Source organism: Cervus elaphus, chromosome 7 (assembly GCF_910594005.1).
Source record: "Cervus elaphus chromosome 7, mCerEla1.1, whole genome shotgun sequence".
Lineage (NCBI taxonomy): Eukaryota > Metazoa > Chordata > Mammalia > Artiodactyla > Cervidae > Cervus > Cervus elaphus.
The window spans coordinates 27,812,238-27,839,829 of record NC_057821.1 but is presented as its reverse complement, the minus strand read 5'-3'; the positions used below and the strand labels follow the sequence as shown (position 1 = coordinate 27,839,829).

Genomic DNA, 27,592 nt, shown 5'->3' with positions numbered 1-27,592 from the left:
ATGTAATGCCTCTGAGCTGTACACTTACAATGATTGATATGGTAAGTTTAATGTTACAAGTATTTTACCACAATAAAACATTCTTTAAAAAAAAAGAAATGAGATATAAATTCATTTAATAGTAAACCATCATTTTAATACAAAAAAACTGTCCTGTCAAATACAATTCTTGACAAAGAAATCTGTCTCTTTAGAAGTTAAAAAACCTATCTATTTGTTGGGCATATTTTGCTTCTCTTTTTCAAGCTTGTTTCCCAGGTAGCTAAAACCTCTCTCATATTTCACTGCCTTGTGAATCAAATGTGTGTGTGCATGTGTGTGCTCAGTCGTGTCTAACTTTTTGTGACCCCACGGACTGTAGCCCACCAGGCTCCTCTGTCCATGGGATTTCCCAGGCAGGAATACTGGAGTGGGTTGCATTTCCTACTTCAGGGGATCTTCCTGATCCAGGGATTGAACCTTCATCTTTTGTGTCTCCTGCACATGCAGGTGGATTCTTTACCACTAGTGCCACCTATAAAGTAAACTAAAGTAAAATAAGGTAAGGTAAGGTAAAGTAAAGTAAAAAGTAAAGTAAGTAAAGTAAAGTGCTATGCTTAGTCCGACTCTGTGACCCTATGGATTGTAGGCTACCATACTCCTCTGTCCATGGGATTCTCCAGGCAAAAATACTGGAGTGGGTTGCCATGCCCTCCTCCAGAGGATCTTCCCAACCCAGGGATCAAACCCAGGTCTCCCACATTGTAGGCAGATTCTTTGTTGTCTGAGCCACCAGGGAAGAAGTAAAATAAAGTACTCAGTGACTCTTTGCGACCCCAAGGACTGTAGCCCACCAGGCTCCTTTGTCCGTGGAATGCTCCAGGCAGGAGAATACTGGAGTGGGTTGCCATTCCCTTCTCCTGGGGATCTTCCTGACCCAGGGATCAAACTCGGGTCTCCTGCATTGCAGGCAGATTCTTTACTGTCTGAGCCACCACCTGGGAAGCCCTTAAATCAAATAATAAAATGTTATTATTTTTTTTTTTTAAAAGAGACACATTTCCTACCCTCGAGAAGACTGTAGATGATAAACAGGAAATCACAACACACTGAGATAAGTGTTGAGACTGAAGCAACCCGGGTGTTTGGAGGGCCCAGGGAGTCATCAGAGGGGCCTTGGATTCTCTCTTCAGCATTCCTCCTGCCTCCCCTTCCCCACTTCTCTATTTGCTCTGGGCCCCTGATCTTTTGCCAGAACTATAAATGTCTCCTAACCGGTCTTCCATCTCTCTCAATTCCCTTTCCACAGTGACTCCACAATAATGTTTTTGAAGCACAAATGAAATTCTATCACTTCCTTATCTAAAATGCCACATAACTAATCGCCATACAAGCTCCCACCCCTGGCTCCCCAGTAGGATGTACCCTCCTCCCTGGCCTCTTCCTACTGTGGCCTCCCCTTCCCCCTCCCACCCTAAAACTTTTGGAATTGTGGGTAATGTAGTTCCCTTCATGGACTCTAGGTCTCCAGAATCCAAGCCTCGGCTCCCATGGATTGCTTTGCCTGGAGTGGTCTCTCTTTTTTAAGAACACTCATCTTTTTCCTTTTCTTCTTTCTTTTTTCTGTTTTAAATTATCAAAGTATGATAACACATTTTCAGGAGACTTGGAAAATACAGAACAAAGTTACACATAGGTTAGTTAGTGTTAGTCACCCAGTAGTATCCAACTCTCTGTGACCCCATGGACTGTAGCCGCCTGGGCTCCTCTGTCCATGGGATTCTCCAGGCAAGAGTACTGGAGTGGGTAGCCATACCCTTTTGCAGAGAATCTTCCCGAAATTGTACCACTATATATTACAATTATTTTTAAGTAGATAAATTAAGACTTTTAGTTTCTGTTTAACATTAAACATGCAAAAATTAATAGAATGAATATACAGAAAAGTAGAAGATATAGTAGACCTGAAAAGCACCATGAACAAATTCAACATTAGATTTATCCAATTTTCATACAACAGTAGGATACAAATTCTATTCAAGTTCCCGTAGACTATAAACTAAGAGACACTGGAACATGTCCAGGGACATAAAACAAGTTGTAAAAATGTCATGGTCTAAAGCCTGGAAAATCCCATGGACTGAGGATCCTGGTAGGCTACAGTCCATGGGGTCTCAAAGAGTCGGACACAACTGAGCGACTTCACTTCAGTTCACTTCAAAGGCATTGAAATGATACAGAATCAGAGCACCAGTGTTTTGAGGCCTATCTCCAGTTCCCCTATGAAGCTTTTCTGAACCTCTCTGGAGACATCTGATATCTCCCTCAGTGTCTCTGTGAACTTTATATGCATTCTGTCTCAGTTTGTGTCAGTCAGAATGGTCAAGTAACACCGGGCTACCAGGCTCCTCCCTCCATGGGATTCTCCAGGCAAGAATACTGGAGTGGGTTGCCAGGGATCACTCAGGGATCTAGCCCGGGTCTCCTGCATTGCAGGCAGACGCTTTAATCTCTGAGCCACCAGGGAAGCCCTCAGCAATGCTACCTATTGGGTCAGTGGAGTAGTGGGTGGCTCTGATCCTCATAGTTGCTCAGCGTCCAGATTAAAAGAGGCTCTGTCAGAAGAGGGCGCTGCAGGGCGTCAGGTTGAATTGGCAATGAGTGCTTCTGCCAGGAGGAAACAACACATTGAGCTTGTGTTCACGCCTGCTGTTGAAAGCAAGCTCTGTGGTTATGCCTATTTTCAAGGGCACTGAGAGCTTCATCTCCTGTGTGCCTCGAAGGCAGAAAATGGCAAGATTGGTGCACAGCCTCAGTGACTACCTTGGCTGAGCGCAGTGTTATGTTAATTGGCGAACATGTCTCTCTCCCCAGGGACATAGAGGGAGCCCAAGTGTGTCCCAGGGTCCCCTGCCCTTGAGCAGTTTGTTGCAGCAATGTGGAGAGACCAGTAAATCGATGGATTCTCTGTGTTAATGTTACAGTCCAGGGGTGACTGGGGTGTTGGTGGGGAGCCTATGAAGGAAGAACAGAGGGAAGTAGGAGAGGAGGATGGGAAAGGGACTGTCCTAGTTTGAGTTTCCTGAAATCAGAGCCTGAGACAGAGGTAGAGGCAGTCAATTTAGGTGATTCCAGAAAGTAGACGTGAGGGAGGGGGAGATTGTGAAGGAGGAAAAACCAATTTAGGAGAGTGACAGGATTCCATTACAATGGAACATTCTGAGGAGAGAAAGAGAATGTCTCCAGAAATTGTCCGCCTGAGGGACATGGAGGCTGGAACTTCTGTCCTCCAATTTCCATTCTTCAGCTGATTGCAGGTTGCCTCTGGGGCTTAGCTTCCCTGCCTTTCCCACCTACGAGTGCCCTTTGGGCATCGATGCTACAGAGGAGGCCCAGGTTGGGAGGACTGAGCTGCAAAGAGCTGCCCACCTCAGCCACTGCGGAGAACAGGTGGGTGAGGAGAGGCTAGGCTCCGGAAGTGGCTGTTACGGGAGCCTGATGTAGACTGAATGAGTGCTTCCCGCCGCTTGCTGTGCTAGGTCCTAATTTAACATGTTTTACCCTTGTGTAGTACAGCAGCTTAAGAGGTAGGGTTTGTGGTAATTTTAGAAAGACAGGAAGGAGCATGTCATCTGGGGAAGGCCAAGAGGTGGCTCTGACAGGGTGGGTTTACTTTTTTTTTTTTGGTTTTACTTTTCTATGGTCATTTTCTGAAGGGCATTATAAACTCAGAAACGAGATTTAAAGATGCCTACAGAATGGTCTCCAGGGAACTGACTCATGCTAGTAGAACTCACCAAAAACTAGTGTGTGCATGGCTCATTTGTTAGTTTCAGTGGTAGGTGTAATTCACAAGATGATTCAATATGTCTTCCTGAGTTATGTTTATCAGCCATTCATTAAATATTTTTGGCAATGCCTATTCAGTGCCAGGGTCTTGGTGTCTTGTCTGGTCTTCTAATTTCTTTGTTTAATCATAGTCACTTGTTAGTCAAAGGGGGTTTAAAGATAGTTTATTTTTAACTTTTTGTTATGGAAATTTTCAAACATACCTAAAGTAGGGAGAATAATATACAGAACTCCCATGTTCAGATCATTTGGCTTCAGTAATTTTCAACAGCTTGCCAGCCTTGCTTTATCTGGCTTCCCCGTCCCACTAGCGATTTTTAAAGCAAATGCCAGACATCATATCAATTCATCTGTAAACACTGCTGTTTGCACACCTAACATTAAAAGGATTTTAAAACAATATCACCATATGGATATAATATACAGCATAAGGAATATGGTTAATACCATTTAATAACTTTGCCTGGGGACAGATGGTTACTAGATGTATTGTGGTGATCATTTCATAATGTATGCAAATGTTAATCATTATTTGTATGTGGTACACCTGAAACTAACACTGTATTGTATGTCAACTATATTTCAGTTAAAAAAAAAAAAACACAATGATACCGTGAGGGGTACTCCTACCATTTTGCTCTTTCTTTTTTTTACATTTATTTTTGTTTTTTTGTTTTCTTTGTAAAGGCTATTTAAAAAATATTTATTTATTTAGGCTGCATCAGATTTTAGTTGCGACATGCAGGCTCTTTTTTTAGATGCTGCAGCTGGGATCTAGTTTCCAGGCCGGCTCCCTGCATTGGGACTACAGAGTCATAGCCCCTGGACCACCAGGGAAGTCCCCATTTTTAAGTTTCTTTTCTATAGGCCTTCTGACTTTGTGTCCCTCATTTCCTGCATTACTGTCTTCTTTTTATTTAGTTGGTTTTTCATAGTGAAATGTTTAAATTCTCATTTCCTTTTGTATATATTCTGCTGATATACCTTATTTTCTTTGTGATTACCATGGGGATTACTTTTAATAGCCTAAAGATATAATACACTAATTTGAATTTATACCAGCTTACCTTCAATAATATATAAAAACCTCTGCTCCTTTCCAACCCTGCCCCCACTTCTTTTGATTGTGTATGCCACAACGTTATGAATGTATTTAATACAACTGAGCTGTACACTTAAAATTGGTTAAGATGGTAAATTTTATGTTATGTGTATTTTACCATAATAAAAAGTTAAAAAATAGATTTGATATTGCTGATATTAAAAATGTGAGAATTATAGTATGATTCAAAGAGTATTGTATTATGTAATATACATAATACATAATTGTATTATGATTCAATTATGATACAATACATAATTGTGTTATGATAAAAAGAGTCCTTATCTTATGTAGGTACACACTGATGCATACAGTTGGCCTGTATCAACTGTAATATGATGGCTTGGATTTGTTTAAAAATAATCCCAGGACTTCCCTGGTGGCTCAATGGATGAGTCTGCCTGCCAATGCAGGGGACCTGGGTTTGATCTCTGGTCTAGGAAGATTCCACATGCTGCAGAGCAACTAAACCTGTGAACCACAACCACTGAAGCCCAGATGCGCAGATCCCATGCTCTGCAACAAGAGAAGCCCGCACAGTGAGAAGACAACGCACTGCAACGAAGAGTAGTTCCTGCTTGCCGCAACTAGAGAAAGCCCATGCAAAGCAATGAAGACCCCGGTGCAGCCAAAAATAAATAACTAAATAAATTATATTTTAAAAATCCTGGAAGGAGTGGGAGGGTATACAGAAATGAACCAGGATTGTCTGTGGATTGATGATTGTTGAAGCTGGGTGATAGGCACATGGAGATTCATTATACTATTTTCTCTACTTTTGCATATGTTTGATCTTTTACAAAATAAAGCTTGGAATGTCTAAAGAAAGAGATTGCATGTTAGTAGCCCAGCAGGTGCTTCTTTGCTGTATAGTTCCATGTAGGCAGACATTCAAGCTGCTTTTTCCTGTAAAAAGCTTTTATAGGGCTTCTGTTGGAGACAGATTGGAGACACAAAGAAGGTGCCAACTCCCTCAGAGACCTCCTGCCCAGGTCCTGAGCTTACTCCTGGGCTCTTTGTTTTTCCCTCCATCAATTTGAATAGGAACCATTCATAGTCAATAAAAAGCTCAGAGAATAATAAAGGGGATTTAATGAACAGTAAATCTCTGGAAATTCCCTGATGGTCCAGTGGTTAGGACTTGGTGCTTTCACTGCCGGGACCTGGGGTTCAATTCCTGGCTGGGGAACTAAGATCCCATGAGCTGCCAGGTGCAGCAAAAAGAAAAAAACAAAAACAACTCTTTCCTTTTCCCACACCCCATTTTCCAGCCCCCACCAGTTCTCCCCAGAGGCAGCTTTCCTGTCAACCTTTCCAGAGAAATTTCACACATATAAAATGCAAATATGGTTGCATTCTATGTTTCCTCCTTTTTGCATAAATGGTGGCATCCCAGACACACAGTCCTGAATGTCTACTGAGTTAAAATGTATGTGTTACATTACATGTAACATCTTGAGACATCCCACTTTGCAGGTACAGACAAACCTCAAGCTTTCAGAGGCAGCAGAGTTTCGATTTTCCAAACCACTGCATATTGTGTGTCAGTCTACCGACATGGGTCAATCTCAAACTTTTCCTCTTGGTCACAGTGAATGCTGCAGTGGATGTCTCTGTACCGTACCCTTCCACACCTGTAGGGGAAAGGATCCTCTCATTTTGTCAGTCCTAATTTAATTTTCAGAGGTATCCTTAAGGGCAGGGTGTGATAGGTGATGCAATATGGTGAGTAAGGTTATGAAACAGCTAATAATTTTTTCAAGCTGAACCTGAGATTCCAGGCTGTCTTCAGTCAAAGACTGACTTCCTTCCCCCATCCTGGGACAGGGGCCAACGGTGGGGGGCACGAGGAGCTCTGATGGGGTATGACCTTTCATCTGTGTCTGGCAGGAAAGCAAGGCTTGTCCTTTTATACTGGAAAGTTCTCTTCCTGTCCCTTGGCAGAACTGGGGGTTGGGGGCAGGAGGCTGACCATCTTTGAACCCCCGGGCTGCCCCTTTGGTGGGAGGGACCTGGTATCCAGAAGAGGTAATAGATGGATCATCCTCCCCGCACCCCTGGGAAATAGAGGAAAATGTTAGAGAGGCATTTTGAAGCAAAGGGCAGAGGAACTGGGCTTCCCCAGTGGCTCAGATGGTAAAGAATTTGCCTACAATGCAGAAGACCCAGGTTCGATCCCTGAGATGGGAAGATCCTCTGGTAGAGGGAATGGTTATCCACTCCAGTACTTTTGCCTGGAGATCCCATGGACAGAAGAGTCTGGCAGGCTACATTTCATGGGGTTGCAAAGAGTCACACCACTGAGTGACTAACACTGGCAGAGGAACTACAGTTAGTTCTTGCCTCCCACCAAAGCTCAGTCCAGACAGGGGACCCGGGTGGAGTTGATGAGAGAGGAGCCAGGGAGTTTGCAGCCAGAGGTCATCCCACCCCTGCCTTGCATTTTTCTAGATGATCCCTGAGTACACGGGCCATGATCATCATCTTCTCACCTGGGCTATGCAGGGTGGCCTCCCCAAAGGTGGCAAGAAGTGAAAGTGGGGAGAGTGACACGAACACTGGCCCCCCAAGACTGGGAGGCCCCAGAGGGGTGGGAGGGACAACGGTGAGGTAGGCGCTGTAATGTGGGAGATAAGGCACACTGGCAGAGCCCAGGCCAGGCTGTTCCCAGAGGCTGATGTGGCCCCTTAGAGAGCTCAGGGACAGGCTGTTTGTTTCTTGGGAGGTCTGTGTTCTACCCTTGGTTAATTCTCAGGAATTGCTTGTGCAATGGATGGGTGAGAAGAGGAAGTTCAGTGTCCCGACCTAGAGTCTGAACTGGTAGGGTAGCCTCTGGGTGCAAGGGTCTGGAGGATCCTGGGGATGGGGGAGGGGCCAGGGACCGGGCATTACCCTTCTCTCAGGCTCTGAGGATGATTTCTGTAAAAGGGTTCTCAAGGTCACAGTTGGGCAATTGGTTCAAAGTAAGTAGGTTGGTGCACGCTAGGTCAGGTGTGGTTGTGTATCTAGTGCTCTAACACTAGTGTGTGCTAGAGGAAGGGGGTAGGGTCTGACCCAAAGTAAATATTTTTATTAAACAAGAAATAGAAAGGGACTTCCCTGGTAGTTCAGTGGTTAAGAATCTGTCAGCCAATGCAGGGAACACGGGTTAGATCCCTGGTCCGGGAAGATTGCACATGCCCTGGGGCAACTAAGCCTGTGCACTGGACTACGGAGCCTGGGAGCCGCAACAAAGAATAGTCCCACTCGCTGCAATTAGAGAAAGCAGTCAGAAATTAAGATCCACTGCAGAAAAATAATAAATAAATGTATATATAAAAACAAAGAAATGGAAGGAATAGAAGCCAAAAACAATTTTGTTGCCAATCCAAAGGAACCTGGAGGGACTTCCCTGGTGGTCCAGTGGCTAAGACTCACGTTCCCAATGCAGGGGACCCGGGTTCAATCCCTGGTCAGGGAACTGGGTCCTTTATCCTGAGAGCCAACCTGTTGTGGCCAAATAAATAAATATAAAAAAAAAAAATCTGGAGTGAGGCTATGGCTAGGGAGAAGGTTCTGCTGGGTGTAATCTGGAGTCTGGGGTGTATCCATCAGTCTTGATCTCACTTGTGGAGCTCATTGTTTCAACAGCTTCTGGGACCCTTCCTCTGGGAAGCATGAGACAATCACGCACATAACTAGAAGACAGTACAGCCTGTGGACGGGCCTTGTAGGAATTTGGAAGACTGAGAGAGCTCCCTGAAAGACGAGGGGTTAGAGAAGGATGGATGTGTTTCAAGAGAGAGGGTAGCAAGAGGCAAGCGCTTAAGGGAGAGAGGTCTGGGGAAGACACAGGGCAAGGGGGTGGGGATGGAACTGGGACTTGAGGGAGGTTTGGGCAGCTCAGAAGGTGTTAGGAAGAAGCACTAAAGCACAGGGGCCATGAGAGTAGATTCAGGGTACTATCTTGTTTTGAATCCAGTTCTACCACTTAGTGAAAGTGTTAGAAAGTGCTTACCACTCAGTCGTATCTGACTCTTGTGACCCTATGGACTGTAGCCCGCCAGACTCTGTCCATGGGATTCTCCAGGCAAGAATGCTGGAGTGGGTAGCCATTCCCTTCTCCAGGGGATCTTCCCAACCCAGGGATCGAACCTGGGTCTCCCACATTGCAGGCAGATTCTTTACTGTCTGAGGCACCAGGGAAGCTACCACTTAGTACCCCGGCGAATCTGGGGCAGATCATTTAACCTTTTTTTTTTTTCCTATTTTTTGGCCGCACCACATGCATGTGGGCATGTGGGACCTTAGTTCCCAATCAGGGATCGAACCCATGCTCCCTGAAGTGGAAGCTCGGTGTCTTAACAACTGGACCGAGAGGGAAGGCCCTCATTTAACATTTCTGTGCCTCAGTTTCCTCATTTGTAAAGTGATAAAGAGGATAATGATAAAACCTGTGACTTAGGCTTATTGTGAAGATTAAGTGAGCTCCTACTTACAAAGGATTTAGAATAGTATGTGGCACATAGGAGTTTCCTGTTAATTTATCTTCTTCTCTTAAAAGCAGCCTCAGTCAAGGATTCAAGTGTAGAGAGTGCATTAGAGAGGTGGTTTCTGGCTGGGGAGTAGGGAGGTAGGAAAGGGAAGGAAAGAAGCCAAGGCAGAATGTGTTGTCTATCTAGTGATTTCAAATTGTTGGCAAGTGGGGATTAGGAACCCTGGAGTTGCTGAATATCAGTTATCCCATGGGGGGTGTGAGCAGGCTGGGATGTGTAGATTCCCATCCCATACAGTCACAGCCTGGGCGATACTTTCAGGGGGCCTTAATTCTTTGGTGATTCCAGTTTTCTGTGCACAGATGGGACAGGACACCCGAGGAACCCTCAGACAAAGAGATAGAGATCTTGCTGTCATTAGCACGACCTACTAGTGAGACCCAAGGGATGTGAGAGGGGCAATGATGGAGCCGTTACAAACACAAAGTGACTCATGGGTTTTGCTTGTTTTGTTTTCTCTGCTCCCCAAAGCATGTGGGATCTTAGTTCCCTGACCAGGGTCTGAACCACATGCCCTCTGCAGTGGAAGTGAGGAGTCTTAATTACTAGACCACCAGGGAAGTTGAGTAATACTGAATCCTGAGCTGAAATCACACAGCAGGCTTCAAACCAGGATAGGTCAGCCTCTTTTCCCAAATGAGGGGTTGATCTGGAAGTAGGACTCAGCTCTGCAGTTGTCATGGAAGTCTGAGGGTGGCAGATTCTGGAATATCAAGTCCATGTCTAAGTGTCAGGACTGGACAAGGAGTAGACGGTGGCTGAGCGGAGAGGATACTACAGTAGCTCTGCCTGTCTCAACAACCAGCCACTTTTTCTAGGAAAGTTTCAGTTGTGAGGTTCTGAGCTCCCCATGGGACTAGTAAGGCATCCTAAGAGGCCATCATTTCCTTTTTCTGATATGTGAATTGCAAATGAGTTGCAGAATATGGATGTTGCTTTCTAGTCTTTGGAACTGGTCTCCTGGAAGTAGATATTAGAAACCTTGGATTGATGAGAAGAAATGTGGACAAGACAGAAGCTGATAGGAATGGAAGGTCTGTCATTTTAGGCATTATTTACCTCTTTTCTGGGCTTCCCAGGTGGTGCTAGTGGTAAAGGACCCGCCTGCAAATGTAGGAGATGTAAGAGATGCGGGTTCGATCCCTGGGTCGGGAAGATCCCCTGGAGAAGGACATGGCAACCCACTCCAATATTCTTGCCTGGAGAATCCCATGGACAGAGGAGCCTGGCAGGCTGTGGTCCATAGAGTTGTACAGAGTCAGACATGACTGAAGCGACTTAGCACACACACACCTCCTTTCTATTATCTGGAGTAAACACATAAGTTGCATTTGTGAGGCATTTTTTAAAATCTTTTTTTTTTCTTAAAGCACCTCACCAGACACAAGATCTGCCAATACATTTAAAAAATAATAATTTTTATTATCTTTTGACCACAGTGTGCAGCATATGGGACCTTTGTTCCCCAAACCAGAGATCAAACCCATGCCTCCTGCAGTAGAAGTGTGGAGTCTTAACCACTGGATTTCCATGGAAGTTTCTTGCCAGGTTTTTAATGGTGCAATTAATAGATAAGCGACTTTCATCTAATGTGGTCTACTGAAAAGCTACTTAGAAGCCTAGAGAGGGTAATAAAGATCTGGTGTTTACAGCCCCGGAGTATCTCAGATCATGGCCCTTCCACACTGGACTCGGGCCCAAAGAGAACTGGACTAACAAATCAACTCTGGTGATCCACTTTTTCTTTGTTTACCTTGATTTGTCACCATGCAGTGTGATGCTCTCGCAGATAGTTTCTCATCAAAGTTGACCTCCTCTTGCATATTGCTTGTTGTCTTCCCAAATCCATTCTCAGCTTATCAGAGTTTTAGCCAAGCTCATGATAGACAAACCAGAAGCCACATTTCCCAGCCTCCCATTTAACCAAGTTTTGGCCAATGGACTATGAGTGGAAGAGTTGGATGAATTTTCATGTTGTTAGTTGCCCCCTACTTCGTTCATGCACTTCTTTAGAGCTGGAATGCAGACTTTATAGAAATCTGTTTCAAGCACACAGACAAGAACAGTTATCAGTGGTTATGGCAGAGCCACGAGATGGAAGAAGCATGGGGTCCTGAATGATGCTGATGAGCAACGTTGTCCTGCCAGCCAGGGCCACCCTTTCCATATCAGCCTTGTCTGCTTACACTGAGGCTCTTATTTGAGAGAGAAGTAAACTTCTATCTTATTTAAGTCACTATATTTTGGGTTGTCTTTATTACAGCAGTTTAGATTATGCCCTGATAAACACATGTCCCTGGGTGTTGCCTTTGGCTCCCATCTTGATTTCTGGCTAAGGATATTGGTTAGGTAAAGGTTTTGCTACAGAAACAAAAGCTAGAATAACACTGGCTTAAATGGTCTGAGCATGAGTTCTGGGGCAGTTATGAGAGCCCTAGAGGACTGGGGAGCAAGATTTCTGGAGCTTTGTTCCTTCCTCATTATCAACATGACTTTCACCTTGTGGTCTAGGATGGCTGCTCAGGTTTACACTAGTCTGCCTGTATTCCAGCGGGTGGGAAGTGGGAAAGAAAAATTGCGGAGCACACTCCTTTCTCAAAAGCATACTCCATGGGTCCAGTGAAAAGCTTGTGAGTTTTATGACTTAGTCCAGTGAAAAGCTTGTGAGTTTTATGACTTAAGAAAGAAAGGAGAGTGGATTCTGATACACTCTGCAGAGTTTATTTAACTCAACAAATACTGTGAGAAACTCATGAAAGAAAGGCCCTTTCTTTTCAAGACAGCTATTACATACGAGCTAGGCGGATGTATCAATATTTTTCTGCTTGGGCTGCCATAAAATAAACAAACAAAAAAACCCCCACAGATTGGGTGACTTAAACAGAAATTTATCTTCTCATGGTTCCGGAGATCACGGTGCCACCGTGGTCAGTTTCTGGTAACAGCTCTCTTCCTGGCTTGCAGGCAGTCCTTTGCATGAGGGCAGGAGGGATATATGTGTACGGAGAGCGAGAGAGAAGAAAAGGAGGAAGGGAGAGGAGAAGGAGGGAGGGAGGGAGAAAAAGTTCTCTGGTGTCTCTTAAAGGACTTAAGCCTATTGGATCAGGGCCCCATCCTTATGACCTCATTTAACACAAATAACCTCTTTACAGGCCATGTCATCTCCAAATATAGTCACATTGTGGGTAAGGTGTTAAACATACACATTTTTTTGGGAGGGGTTCTAATTCAGTCCATAGCAGCAGCTTTAAAAGGCACCCATAACTCAGTGGTTTAAGTGTTCAGAGTGAGGATTCGTGATGTCCTGGTAATAAACAACCCCCTAATCTTCATTGCCACAATGGTTTGCAAAATATGGCTGCAAATCTCTCTTATTCTGGTGTGCATGCCTCTTTGCAAGGTAACTTTGCCACTCCTCGCATCAAGAGGTGAGGTTTCCCCCATTTGTAAACCTGGGATAACCTTGTGATCTGCTGTGACTAATGGGATGTGGTAGAAGTGATGTCACGTGACTTCTGAGGGTAGATCTCAAGAGACCTCGCAATGTGTGCTCTGGATCTCTTGGAATGCTGTTCTGAGACTACCATGCTGTGAGGGGCTATTGGTGATAGACCACAGGTCCTGCTGTTACCCACTGAACTCAGTCCTCAGCTGACTGCAGTTGTGAGGGTGAGCCCAGGCCAGAACCACGTGGCCAACCTGCAGAATCACGAGAAACAAGAAATCATTTCTTTAAGCCCCTCAATTAGGGGTGGTATCTTTTCCCCTACTGCAGTGGTAATGCAGTCGGTTAAAACAACAAGCGTTTATTTTTTTGCTCACATTGCCTATCTGCCAAGGGTCAGCATGGGTTCTACTCTGGGTGTTACCCAGGGGTCCAGGCTGATAGAGCAGCCACCATCTCAAACACTGCCATGAAGAGGGGAAGAGCACAGGGAAGATTGCATGGGCTTATAAAGCTTCCATCTAGAAGTGAAGTGAAGTGTTAGCTGCTCAGTCATGTCTGACTCTGTACGACCCTATGGACCATAGCCTGCCAGGCTCCTCTGTCCATGGGATTCTCTAGGCAAGAATAGTAGAGTGGGTAGCCATTCCCTTCTCTAGGGGATCTTCCTGACCCAGGGATCGAACCTAGGTTTCCTGCATTGCAGGCAGATTCTTTAACATCTGGGCCACCAGGGAATCTAGAAGTGGTATATGTCATTTACAGTCACGTTTCACTGGTCAAAGCAAGTGGATGGGGAAGTTCAATCCTACTACATGATAGAAAGGAGACAAAGCCAGAACATCTCTAATACTTATGACTCTGAAGGCAGTTTTTTCTCTTGTAAAATTCTGAACAGGTCAGCAGGACTGGTATAACATCAACACAGTGTCAGAGACCCAGGCTCCTCTGTCTGTTGACTCTATTATCCTCAGGATATTGCTCTTGAATCACCATCAGGTTGATATTCTTGCCCATGGGAATGGGGGTTGGCAAGGGGAGAATACTCGCCTTTTACTTGGAAGTTAGGGCTTCAAGTTGTACTCACATTCTATTGCCAGAATCTTGTCACCTGGACACTAGCTGCAAGGGAAGTTGGGAAATGTAGTCTTTAGCTGGGTGACTGTGTGTTCTGCTAAACATCTCTTACTGTAGAAGGAAGGAGAGCAGGTACTGGGTACAGAGGAAGCACCTGCAGCTCGGTCACAGCAACAGCTTTGGGACTGCAACACCAGGGGTGTCACAGTCTTCCTGCATTCAGTCAATTCTGCCCAAGGAACTGATTTTGTGTATGCTCACTTGTGTACGTGTATTTCTGAGAAGTTATTTGTAAATCAAAAGAGTTTTCATAAACTTAAATGATAACTTCAGAGATGTTTCATCTTCATCTTTGACTAATCTTATTTACTTACACCCCACATTCTTCCAGTTCATTCAACTCTGTTTCTCCGTCAGCTCCACCAGTCCCAGCACTGTTGCTCTCCTCTACTCAAAGGAGCTCAAAAAGTGGGATGAGTTTGAAGATATTTTAGAGGAGATGAGGCATGTTAGTGACTTGAAATTTGCAATGAAATGTTACACACCTCTTGTCTGTAAGGGAATTACTCCTTGTAAGCCAAGTGATATTAAATGTAGTGTTCTCAGTTCTGAAGACATTCATTATGTCATTAAACAGGTGATGACAGTGGTAAAGAACCTGCCTGCCAATGCAGGAGACTTAAGAGATGCGAGTTTGGTCCCTGGGGTTCCAAAGTGTCGCACGTGACTGAAGCTACTTAGCACATACACATTGTTTGATGAATATTAAAGACTTCTGTGGGACGGGGAGGCTAACGCAGTAGCTCAGAGTTTCTTTGCTTCCTGCATTTCACACAAAATGCACATTGTAATTAAAAATTTTATTTTTCTGTATGGCTGGTAATTTAATATCTTTTTCTTTTGCTTTCAATTTTATTTATTTTTTGGCTGCATCGAGTCTCCACTGAGGCGTGTGGGCTTGGTAGTTGTGGTGGCAAGCTTAGTTGCCCTGTGGCATGTGTGATCTTAGTTTCTCTTCCAGAGATCGAACCCAAATCCTCTGCACTGGAAGGCAGATTCTCAACCACTGGACTACCAGGGAAGTCCCTTGCACATTGCAATTTAAAAGCACATTCCAAATAAAAAATATTTTCACTTCTTTGAATAATCAACCCAGATTTATTTATTTTATAAGTTGGGGAATTTTTATCTACTGGACTTTCCTTAAAAATGTTCTCAACCCTTTTCTTGTCTCTAAGTGTTGATTTCACTTTTATCCCTAAGGGAAGAAAAAGATGGTGAATCCTCCTAGGCATCAAGAATTTTTAAGACAATTAGTTTAATCCCTTGGAGGCTTATGTTGAAGAAGACAATACTAACCTAGGCTCTGAGGAAGTATTTGTAACATCCACTTGGGAAAACCCAAAAGAAAATCGAAACTTTACTTAAATAAAATGTTTTGCAATCTCAGTTGGTTTGTGTGCTTTAGACTATTCATGTAAGAGTGTGTGGGCACGTGTGTCTGAGAAGCAGAGGTGGTGCGGGAGCAGTGGGCAAAAGCCTGTGGTGCAGATGAGCTGACTCTAGGGATGTGTGGAAACTAGGGAGACAGGGCAAAACTTTCACCCCCTCAGCTCAGCCCCAAATCCCTGTTTATGGTTGGTTTTTTTTTCCTCCTAACAAGGGAACATTCCCCCTTGCCACTCCCTAGTGTTCTTTCTCTGGCAGCAGATGAAGCAGCTGCTGAGCCAGCTCTGGTTTTCGGGAAGTCAGATGACCTTTTCCCTCTCCCGGTTCTCTGCCTGTCCCTGCCCCTGAGGTAGACACCATGGACCCACTGATGGCCGTCCTTTACCTGCTGCCCCTGTACCCAGGTACGAGCAGGGGAGAGGGGATGCTGGGGTCCTGTGGGACTGGGCTGGTGCCACCAGATTGAGTTTCCACGTGTGAAACGGACAATCTCTTCTGCTTTCCTTTTCTCCTCTGTGCCTTCCTTCTCTGCTGCATTTCTGAGTCGTATCCCCATGCCTGCAGGTTTGGCTACAGCCGCACTTTCCTGCCCCAAGAACGTGAATATCTCTGGGGGCAGTTTCACCCTCAGCAACGGCTGGAGCCCTGGGAGTATCCTCACCTACTCTTGCCCCCTGGGCCGCTACCCGTACCCGGTGGTGACAAGGCTGTGCAAGAGCAACGGACAGTGGCAAATCCCGAGATCCACTCGGTCGACAAAGGCGATCTGCAAACGTGAGGCTCCCTGCCAGCGGCCACCCCGGGGACTGCTATTTAGTCTGCTCAGCATGGGGCTTAATGTGACTCAAAGGGGTGGCAAAGCTCCTTTTCCACAGGGCTTTTCAAAATAGCAAGGAAATGTCTACTGCCCACAGCAAGGTGTTGGAGTCAGGCTATGATGGAGATTGTGGGGTACTAAAGCCAAGGATGATGTTTAGAGGTCTTGACAATCTGCCACACGGTACTGACCATTCAGAATGGATGCTGAATGGTCCGGACGTCCTCTGTTTTGCCATGTGTCACCCCTCTAGTTACCCACTCCTGGGACATCGAAGAACACCAAGGGAGGGACTGGGGTGGTCATAGTCCTCAAGGGGCTGAGAGAAGTGACTGTTTTTAAATCTATTAGATTGAACTATGTGAAATTGCTAATATTCAACCAATTGTCAAAAGTAGCAATTTCACAGGCATCCACCTAATATTTTGACAAGCAGCTGGCTCTTGCCATGCCTCCAAGCCGAATATCACCCACTTTGGTGGGCAGTCCAGGTGTCATCCCTCCATCCCTGTATTATCATCCCCTTCTCTCCCTCCAGCTGTTCGCTGTCCAGCCCCTGTTTCCTTTGAGAATGGTGTGTACACCCCACGGCTGGGGTCCCACCCGGTGGGCGGCAACCTGAGCTTCGAGTGTGAGGATGGCTTCACCCTGCGGGGCTCAGCTGTGCGACAGTGTCGCCCCAATGGCATGTGGGATGGCGAGACGGCCGTGTGTGACAATGGCGGTGAGTGCCCTGACCCATGGCTGCATGGGGGCAGGGGTCTCCCGGGAGCCCTGGAGCCAGATATGTGCCCAGGGAGCATGTGTGGGGTCAGGGACCAGGTGTTTCTGGTGCCAAAATCATATTCCTAGATTTTGGTCAATTGAGGTCTATAGTCACATATCTCCAGCCTGTTAGGCTTCTGGCTCAAGGAAGTTGGTGCTAAGCTTTGGGTCCAGCCATAAGGCTGCAGTTTTTCCCAATGCCTCCAAGTTAGGCTGGCACCTGGTCCCCCTGGGCTGTTGCAGGGAGGATGTGATGAAGGCAATTAAGCGTGGTGCTCAGCTGTCTTGCCTCTGGAGGCAGTCTGAGTTCCAAGCCCAGCTTTGATTTTGACGGCCTTTGGGGAGGTTATTTAACCTCTCTGTGCCTCAGTTTTCACATCTGCAAAATGGAGACGGTGAGAGGACTGACTGCAGGGGGTTGCCGTGTGGATCGAGTGGGTTGCCTCTGGAACAGCTCCTGGAATCTGTGAGCACCACATATACTTTTGTCATGGTTATTACTGCCCTTGTGAAAGACTGGGGAGGGGGGCTCTGCTTGACAAAAGTGGGGTTCCTGGGATTCCCTGGAGCTACATTTGCCTGTAGGTTTTAGGAGCTTCCTAGGTCACAGTTCTAAATACATAATACAAAGGACTCAGTTCACGAGGCGGTAGGACCATACCCTCACCTGGAGCCCAGCTGCTGGTTTTCTAGTCACAGCCTTGATTTTTTGACAACAGCCAGTTATTCAAACATAAATATAATTCATTTGAAAATTGAGGTTTAATCTATCTAAAGTGTACAGATTTTAAGTATTCACCAAAACTGAGTGTCTATCATCTCAGGAGGCTCCCTGCTGTCCCCTTCCACAAGGTAACCTTCTCCTGACTTGTATCTCCATAGATTTGTTTAGCTTCTTCATACACCTCAAACAAGTGGAATCAGACAGACTGTGCTCTTTTGCATCTGGTTGCCTTTATTCAACATTCTGCCTGGGAGATTTATTGATGTTTCCCTGTGTACCAGCAGTTTGTTATTTTTTTATGCTGTGTAATTCCATTACATACTACAGTTTATCTCCTGTTGGTGAGCCTTTGGCTATTTCTAGTTTTTGGTTATTGTGAGTAAAGCTCTATGAACACGCTTATATGTGACTTTGGGTGCACTAGACACTTATCTTTGTTGAGTATATTATCTGGGAGTGGAGTTACTGGGTCACAGGTTGGCATCTGTTTTCTTTTAGTAGAGGCTGCAAACAGTTTCTCGATAGATCAGCAGCTCTGGTTGTCCTCTGAGACCTGGAATTGCCCATCTTTTTAGTTTTAACAGTTCTGGTGGGTGTGTAGTGATGTCTCATTGTTTGCAAATGTTCTCTGTGGAGGGGTAGGCTCTTCAGCCTCCATCTTCCCTGAGGTTCTGGTATGGTACTAGCAGAGACCCTGGGTTGGGATTAGGATGTTTTAGGTGGCCACTGAGGCCACAGAGTTCTAAACCTTTTCCCTACTTCAGGTTTTTCCATCGTCACCCCTGGGAAGCACAGGTATGATGTCTCCCAAGGGAGAGGCCAAGGGACCCGCAGAGGCTCTGAGGGTTTCCAGAGGAGGAAGAGCCTAGAAGGAGAGGGTGGGCGAGCCAGGTCCGGAGTCCGGAGGCTGAGGAGGCGAGTCCCTGCTCACCTCCATCTTTGTTCCTCGCAGCCAGCCACTGCCCCAACCCGGGCATTTCCGTGGGTGCAGTGCGGACCGGCTCTCGCTTCGGCCTCGGGGACAAGGTCAGATACCGCTGCTCCTCGAATCTGGTGCTGACAGGGTCTGCAGAGCGCGAGTGCCAGGACGACGGCGTTTGGAGTGGGACGGAGGCCATCTGTCGCCGTGAGTAGCAGCTCTGACCCTGCGGACACTGCTGGGCCCCCACCCCTGGGCCCAGCTGACCCCATCGACTCTCCCCACAGAGCCCTACTCCTACGACTTTCCTGAGGATGTGGCCCCCGCCCTGGGCACCTCCTTCTCCCACTTACTTGCAACCACCAATCCCATCCAGCAGAAGAAGACAGGTGAGTGCTTCGGATGGGCGTGGCAGGGGCGGGGCAAGCTTGGGGGCGGGGCAGGAGCCTCTGGTGGGCTCACTTGGGCTGAGCTGACTGTAGGAGAGGCAGAGGGGTCTGATCGCCTTGGCTAGAGAGCAGGTGGGCGGTGGAGGCCTGAATCTCCCCCCTTCCATATTTCTCTCAGAAAACTTGGGCCGCAAAATACAAATCCAGCGTTCCGGTCACCTGAACCTCTACCTGCTCCTGGACGCCTCTCAGAGTGTGTCCAAAGATGACTTTGAAATCTTCAAGGACAGCGCCTCCCGCATGGTGGACAGGGTCAGGAAATAGGAGCCTGCGGATATCGGCTGCCTTCCTGCACTGTCTGTGTCTCCTTCCCTTCTCAGAATCCCATTCACAGCCCACTTCCTCCAAGAAGTCTTCCCAGATTATACACATGCCATGGATCATGAATGGAGGATACTATTTTTCATTCCACAAACACCGCTGGGGTACCTACTATATGTCAAGCACTATTCTGGCTCCTGGGAGACCACAAAGATGAACGAGGCTGAGATCCCACTTTTCAGGAATTCTAGAACAGTGGTCTTCACAAAGGGGTACCCAAAACAGTCTGTGGGGGTGTGTGTGGCAGAAAAATACTAGTAATCATGTGGAATAACTGTAATTTAACTGAAATGAAGAACTTAATAGTTTCCTTTTAAAATTTCAATCTTTTCTATACATTTTAAAATGTGTACAATATATTTGAGCAGTGATACACTTTATGAGTATACTTTATAAATACATATACCTATATCGAGGTATGTGCTCAGAATGTTTCTGCTGACAGAATGCATGAACAGGAGAGTTTGGAAACCACTGGTTTACATTTCTTGCCAGGACTTTGCTTGGGAATTATGCTTTTCACAATAGTTTTTGTAGCTATGTATTTTCCCTCCCTGCTCCATTGAAAAGAAGGCAGCTTTTGTGCTCCTTAGTTTCTCTCTTCAGATGTAAAGTTAAGTAAGCCACTAAGCCATGAGGCTGTAAAATGCTACAGGCAAGTGCCGATAGGTTTGAATTCTTCCTCCATCTTTCACCAGTGGTGTGATCGGGGGCAAGGTAACGAGTCTCAGCATCCTCATCTATATAATGGGGACCATCACGACCCCTCACATCATTGATATAAGGATTAAATGCAGAGTGAACCTGTCAAACAGAGGAGAGGACCAACAGTCGTCAGTTTCCTGGCTTCCTTAAGCAGCCACCTCCCAGGAAGGGATTCTCCATGGGCCTTGCCTCTGTCAATCTCTGTCTAGGCTCTCTATCTCCTTCAGGGCCCATTGCTGGCTCTCTTACCATCTGCTTTTTGGTCTGGGGGCCCTTCACCCTCTCACTTGCCCTTCACAGATCTTCAGCTTTGAGATCAAGGTTAGTGTTGCCATCATCACTTTTGCATCAAAGCCCAAAATCATCATGTCTGTCTTGGATGACAGATCCCGGGATGTGACTGAAGTGGAGAACAGTCTGAGAAATATCAACTATAAAGGTATGATGCCATCAAATGAAGGTGATGGGAGTGGGAGTAGGGGATGAGCTCTCTGTGCCTGCAGAGACTCTGGACAAGTTCGAGAGAGAGGCCTCTTGGTGGCATTCAGGTCCCAGGGTTCTGGGCCTAATGTTCCTTAGATTGGGGTGGCTTCCCAGTCAGGTTCATGGTTGGGGAGTTGCAGCTCCTACCAACACCTGGCTTGTTCACATGTGCTATGTGTCCAAAAGCATCGTGCAGGTCTTCAGATCCTCCCTGAACCACATGATCTGGTTTTCATAGTCTCCTCGTGTCATTATGAAACTACCTGGGTGGTAGGTAGCAGCTGGTTGAAACAACCCACTTTCTTTGGAAACCCCATCTTCAAATCCTGGGATTTTAGGATGAACTTTAGTGCTGTTATGCAATGAGCATTTCTAAAGGGAAAGGTTTGAAATGTTTGAACGGGCAATGATGCCAAATCCCTAACTGAATATCAAAGGTCGGTCTTTATCAAATCAGTTGATAATTGCATTTCCAGTGTTTGGGGAAAATAGAGTGATTCCCTTCTCCCAGGTGGTAGGTGGAAAGTTTCTAAGAGAGCTTTTCATCTTCACATATTCCAGACCATGAAAATGGAACTGGGACCAACATCTACGAGGCCCTCCATGGTGTCTATATAATGATGAATAACCAAATGAATCGGCTCCATATGAACCCAGTGGCCTGGCGGGAAATCCGACATGCCATCATTCTTCTGACAGACGGTAGGTATTGTCTCTGTGAGTGAGCCTGCCACCGTGGAAGGGGCAGCAATGTGGGGTCAGAAGACCTGGCTTCTGGTTCTCCCTCTGCCATGTCAGGCCTTGGTTTCTTATTTCTAAAGTAGAAACAGTGCTGATGATGACGGTAACGACAACCATGACAATTATTGATAATGGAAGCTGCCCTCTTTTCTGTATATAGTTTGTTTGTTTTTTGGCTGCACTGCACAGCATGTGGATCTTAATTCTCCAACCAGGGATCAAACCTGAACCCCTGGCAGTGGAAGTGCAGTCTTAACTGTTGGTCCTCCAGGGAAGTCCCCTTACACACTTTTTATGAAGAGCAATAAGTACTTTGTGTAAAAGTGCTTTATGATTATGTATTAGTTGTTACCACCTGGGAGGTCACCTAGAGGGAGTTGGGTGGGAGGTGTGGCTCTGCAGCAGTGATGTTGAGGTCCATGGATGAAAGGCAGATGGGGTAGTGGATCAGGGCTCTGCCATTTATCTTGATTTTACCCAAATCACACAGCTCCTCTAGAAATCAGATTTCCTATCTATAACATGAGGAGACCCACACTTACAGGGGCTTCACGAGAATCAAATGAGATAAAGTATTAAGATGCCCCTGACCCAGTGCTAAAGAATTTCCGTGAATAATGTATCTTGAAACTCCAATAGGGAGTGTAAGTGTTGAGGTTCCCGGGGTGAATGCCTCCCCACTTCTCCAGGGCTGAGGGGATCATGATGCATCCATCTTAATGAACAATTCTTTTTCCTCCTTGATCCAGGAAAGTCCAACATGGGCGGCTCTCCCAAGGTGGCTGTTGACAATATCAAAGACGTCTTGAACATCAACCAGAAGAGGAAAGATTATCTGGGTGAGCCTCTGCCCCTGCGCTGCCACAATCTGTGCTCTCTGCAGAGAACCCAAGGACCACAGCCAGGAGTTTCAGCAACTTGGCTATTTTTCTTCGCATTTCATTTTTTTTTGGCTGCACTGCACACAGCATGAGGGATCTTAGTATCTTGACCAGGGATCAAACCTATACCCCCTGCAGTAGAAGCGCAGAGTCTTAACCACTCGACCGCCAGGGAAGTCCTTGGCTGTATTTCTATTGAGACCCCAGGCTGTGTTGTTCTGTATGCAGTCAGCCAAGGATCACACTGAAGAGTTTGTAGTCAAACTACAAACCTTGAGTTTGTGGTTTTAACCTTGGGTTCATCTTTGATTGGCTGTGACCGTGGGTCGTTTCCTTACTTGTAAGGAGGATACAGGACAAGGACCTACCTCACAGGCCAGTAAGGGCAAATGCTCAAACATTACTTGGTACAGAGAAACTCACGTGTGCAGTGGTGGTGACCACCACCACCACCATCATCATCATTGACATCGTTTTCATTCATCAGCTTTTGTTCCACAAACCTCTCCGGGAAGAAAAGGTCTGGAATCCTTGTAGGGACTGTCTCTGGCCTTTTTTCCATTAGCAGTGCAGTTAACTAAGGCGTTGGCAGTTGCAGTCTCTAAAAGAACAGTTCCTCTAATTCAGACTAAACAAAAATTGCACTGACCTTTGACCAGAAAAGAACTTCAAAAGAAGTGCTTCAGATAAGGGGTAGCAGTTGGTTTTGAGGTCCCAAGTTTTACTTTCCCCTTGGGTTCTCTCTTTTCTGTTCATGCCACCCATTCCACCTGCTCCTTGAGGGTAAGCAGATTTCTTTGGGAAAACCCTTGTCTAAGGAAGGCAAAATCCAAACTTCACTCCCTAACTCCTTAGCATTACTGGGCCAGAGTTAAATGCTTGAAAACACCTTCTTAAAAAGAGGCAGGAACCTCAGGGAAATAGATAAAACACATTACTATTGTTCAGTTGCTCAGTTGTGTCCGACTCTTTGCGACACTGTGGACTGCAGCATACCAGGCTTCCCTGTCCTTCACCATCTCCTGGAGTTTGCTCAAACTCATGTCCACTGAGTTGGTGATGCCATCCAACTATCTCATCCTCTGTTGTCCCCTTCTCCTCCTACCCTCAATCTTTCCCAGCATCAGGGTCTTTTCCAAAGAGTCGGCTCTTTGAATCCGGCAGCCAAAGTGTTGGAGCTTCAGGTTCAGTCCTTCCAATGAATATTTAGGACTGATTTCCTTTAGGATTGACTGGTTTGATCTCCTTGCAGTCCAAGGGACTCTCAAGAGTCTTCTCCAACACCACAGTTCAAAAGCATCAATTCTTCAGTGAAAACACATGGGACATGATAATCATCCAGCTTCCACTGTAATTGCATAAAAGGACTATGAGGGGTATAAAGGGTGGGAGAAGGCTAGACTCGGTGGCCACCCCGGGGCAGTTCTGACTGGCACCCACACTGGCTCAGAGGTTGGTGTGGATGGTCGTGTGGATCCAGGTTCTCCAATGGGAAGAGGTGGCTTCAAGCCCTTCTCCCAGAGCTGGCATTTTGTAGAGGATGAACAGATTTGAAGCTGTGCCTCCATGCTACATCATGAGTTCTTTTTCATTCATTTATTCATTTAAAAGTCCTCACCGAGAGCCTCTTTTGGGCCAAGCACCACTCTAAGAATACAGCTGTAAACAGAGGAAAATGCCTGCTTCATGGGGCTGTCATTCTGGAAGGGGGCGATAGATTAGTTTCTTAGGGCTGTGGCAACAAATGGTACAAATTTGGGTGGCTTGAAACAACAGAGATGTATTCTCTCATGCTCAGGAAGTAGGAAGTCCAAAATCAAGGTATCAACAGGGTCGTGCTCCCGCCAGAACCTCCGAGAATCCTTCCTTACCTTGTCCAACTTCAGGTGGCCCCAGGCATTCCTTAGCTTGGGGTAGGATTATCCAATCTCTGCCTCTCTTTACATCACTGTCTTCCCTGAAGGTATCTCTGTGACATCACATGGTTCTCTGTGTTGGTGTTCAGATTCCCTTATTCTTGTAAAGGCGTCAGATTCATCACTCCCTCCCTTTCCCCATCCAGCGAGACCTCACTTTAACTGATTTTATCCGCGAGGACATGATTTCCAAATATATATGAGCATATTCACAGGTCCTGGAGGTTAGGACCTGAATATACCTTTTGAGAAGACACAATTCTACCCACTACAGGCATTACACAAAATAAATAAGGAAACCATGTGGCACAGTAGAGGGTGACATGCACTGAGATATAAAATGAAGCAGAAAAGAAATTGAAATGTCTGGGTCATTGCAGTTTTACACAAGGAGGCCAGAGCAGGCCTCCTGCGATGGGGACATTTGAATCAAAGCTTAGAAATGTAAGAGAGTGAGGCATGTGGGAAGCCTGGGGGTAGGAGTGAACCAGGCAGGGACAAAACTTGTGCAAAGGCCCTGAGGTGGGAGTGTACTTCAGGAAATTCAAGGATGCTGTGTGACTGGAAAAGACTGAAGGGGAGGAGTGGTGGGAAATGAGGTCAGATATGTAGTGAAGGGGCGGGGAGGGCATCCCGCTCATGTAGGGCTTCATGGGACACAGTGAGTTCCCAACTACAGCCTCCTGTGCTGCGGGATAGCCGCTCACTGTGAGATTCTGCTAATTCCCTCCCCCTCAGACATCTATGCCATCGGCGTGGGCAGCCTAGACGTGGATTGGAAAGAGCTGAATAACCTGGGGTCCAAGAAGGATGGTGAGAGGCATGCCTTCATTCTGAAGGATGTGCAGGCGCTGAGCCAGGTCTTCGAGCACATGCTGGGTGAGTGCGCTTCACCCTCTCTGGAGGGGGTGGCCAGTGTGGAGCCAGCCGAGGGTCCCGGCATGGCACCTGCTTACAGCGCCCCTCACCGGCCTCCTTCACCATCTGCTCCTCACACCCACAGATGTCTCCCAGCTCACAGACCCCATCTGTGGGGTGGGGAACATGTCTGCCAACGCCTCTGCCCAGGAGAGGACACCCTGGCACGTTACCTTTAAGGTACCTGGAAGGAGGGGTGGGGCTTGGAACCCAGAGGTGCGGCCATGAGCCAGAGACATAGCAGTCCCTGAGATCACCTGTCCCCCTGCAGCCCAGGAGCCAGGACACCTGCCGGGGGGCCCTCGTCTCTGACCAGTGGGTCCTGACAGCCGCTCACTGCTTCCGCAATGCCGAGGACAGCACACTGTGGAGGGTCAGTGTGGGTAAGGAAGGGCCCGCACCAGATTCCCGATCCCCTGGGCAGAGCTCCTATCTCTTATTCCCAGCCTGTGGCCCCTTCAGGAGCCCTGGTCCAGCCTAATCTGCTACTTTGTTTCCAGGGGATCCCAACTTTCAGGGGGGCAAAGAATTCCAAATTGAGAAGGCAGTGATCTCCCCGGGGTTCAATGTCTTTTCCAAGAAGAATCAGGGAATCCCAGAGTTCTATGGCGATGACATTGCTCTGCTAAAGCTGACCCAGAAAGTGAAGATGTCCAGCCATGCCAGGTGCCAGAGTCTGGGATGGGAGGGTACCCTCTACAGGGGAGAGTGTCCTGGGGAGCCCTGGAGGAGGGGACACCAAGGATGGGCCTCTGTGACCCTAGTCCTTCTCCTCAGGCCCATCTGCCTCCCCTGCACGGTGGGGGCCAACCTGGCTCTGCGGAGACTCCCAGGCAGTACCTGCCGAGACCACGGTGAGTGCTGGACTCAGGGTGTGGGAAGGACTGGCATCAGGGTTTGGGGGATGATATCATGGGCTGTGCTGCAGTCCCCAAGTCAGGATGCTGGGTAAAGGGACCAGCACTGACATCCTTGTCCTTGACTGCAGAGATGGAGCTTCTGAACCAAGTGAGCATTCCTGCTCATTTTGTGGCTTTGAATGGGGATAAGCTGAACATTAACCTCAAGACAGGGTCAGAGGTGAGGGTCTCAGGTTCTGGATGCTGGGGGCGGGGGATGGGATTTCTCTCTGCCTCCCCTAGTTCTGGCTGCTTTCTCCCTCTGACCCCAAGTCATCCCTCCTCCCGGGCCTAGCTGCCCTGCCAGGGTCCCCTGGGCTTGCTCACTCCATCCTTTTGTCCTCTTCCGCCCCTCCTGCAGTGGACAAACTGTGTCAAGGTCGTCTCCGAAGACAAAACCACGTTCCCCAACCTGACAGATGTCAGAGAGGTGGTGACAGACCAATTCCTATGCAGTGGGACCCAGGGGGATGACAGTCCCTGCAAGGGTGAGCCCCTCCTCCACCCACTTTCCACCCCCAATCCCCACCCTGGAGTCCGGATTCCCCAGGGGAAGGCCACCTGTGTCCCTTGTGGCCATCATGCATGCCCCGATGCAGCAGTGACGGTCGGCAGGATGACAGTCTCTGTCCCTCCTTTCTGGTAGGAGAATCCGGGGGAGCAGTTTTCCTTGAGCGGAGACTCAGGTTTTTTCAGGTGAGAAGGGAGAAGTTCACAGGACTGGAGTTAAGGGATCTCCGCCTTGTTGGGGGATGAGGCAGGCCTTTGAAGGACCTAAAGAGGTTGGGGCTGGGACAGGGGAAGCCCCCCACTCCAACCTTTTCCTCTTCTAGGTGGGCCTGGTGAGCTGGGGTCTCTACAACCCCTGTGGCAGTTCCAGTAAGAACTCCCGCAAACCTGCGCCCCGTGGCAAGGTCCCGCGAGATTTCCACATCAACCTCTTCCGCCTGCAGCCCTGGCTCAGGCAGCATCTGGAGGGCATCCTGAACTTTGTGCCCCTCTAACCTTGGCCACCGAGCCCTCTGCTGACCTGCCAGGACCTGCCGTCTCTCCAATCTCCTACCTCTGAACGCCCACCCTCAGCCTCCATGACTCATCCGCACTCCTTGCTCTGAACACATCCCCGCCTCGAGGATCCCGGAGCAGCGGCGCATCCGCGCTAGGGAATCCCCGGCGCTCCTGCCAGCGCTGACCCCACCCTCCGCTGTACTTGGCTCACTCTCCTTCTACTTACACAGGAAATTACCCAGTTATGAAATTAATAAAAACCAATGATTCCCACAACTGTCTGTGCCTCTGCCTAGGGGCTGGCCTGGGAGGGGAGAGAAAGGCCAGAATGATTCCAGGAACCACCAAGAAGGCAGGTCAGAGACCTTGCTGGACAAACAGCGGCTGAACTCTGCTCGGTAACAGAGTCAGCAGGGGTGGAGGGGGCAGTGTGGGCCTTATATCTAGTCCCCAAGGGGAGGTCTGGGCTTGTTGGGCAGGACAAGGGGCGGAGAGGAGGTGTTGACTGGCAGAGTCCTGGACCTTGGGGAGCCAAAGGTGGAATTTTTGCAGTTTCTGTTTCCTTGATTGGCAGCTCAGTGGGGCCCTCCCCGGTTGGACATTCCGGAAA

The 27,592-nt window shown here is 47.3% G+C and overlaps 1 protein-coding gene across 2 annotated transcripts; it reads left to right on the top strand.

Moving 5' to 3' along the window:
* The first annotated feature begins 15,530 nt into the window (after positions 1–15,530).
* C2 (complement C2) lies at positions 15,531–27,255 on the top strand. 2 transcript variants are annotated; one of them, XM_043907817.1, is made up of 18 exons: positions 15,536–15,840; positions 16,001–16,210; positions 16,792–16,977; positions 18,695–18,868; positions 18,949–19,050; positions 19,229–19,362; positions 20,437–20,575; positions 21,181–21,321; positions 22,110–22,199; positions 24,896–25,036; positions 25,161–25,255; positions 25,347–25,458; positions 25,576–25,741; positions 25,853–25,929; positions 26,064–26,155; positions 26,336–26,462; positions 26,621–26,670; positions 26,808–27,255. In XM_043907817.1, the coding sequence occupies exons 1-18, from the start codon at positions 15,795–15,797 to the stop codon at positions 26,976–26,978; spliced, it is 2,253 nt and encodes a 750-aa protein (XP_043763752.1). In that variant the 5' UTR covers positions 15,536–15,794; the 3' UTR covers positions 26,979–27,255. The 2 variants fall into 2 exon arrangements, with proteins under 2 accessions (XP_043763751.1, XP_043763752.1); XM_043907816.1 differs by having other exon boundaries at positions 15,531–15,840; positions 25,576–25,929.
* Positions 27,256–27,592: the final 337 nt, after the last annotated feature.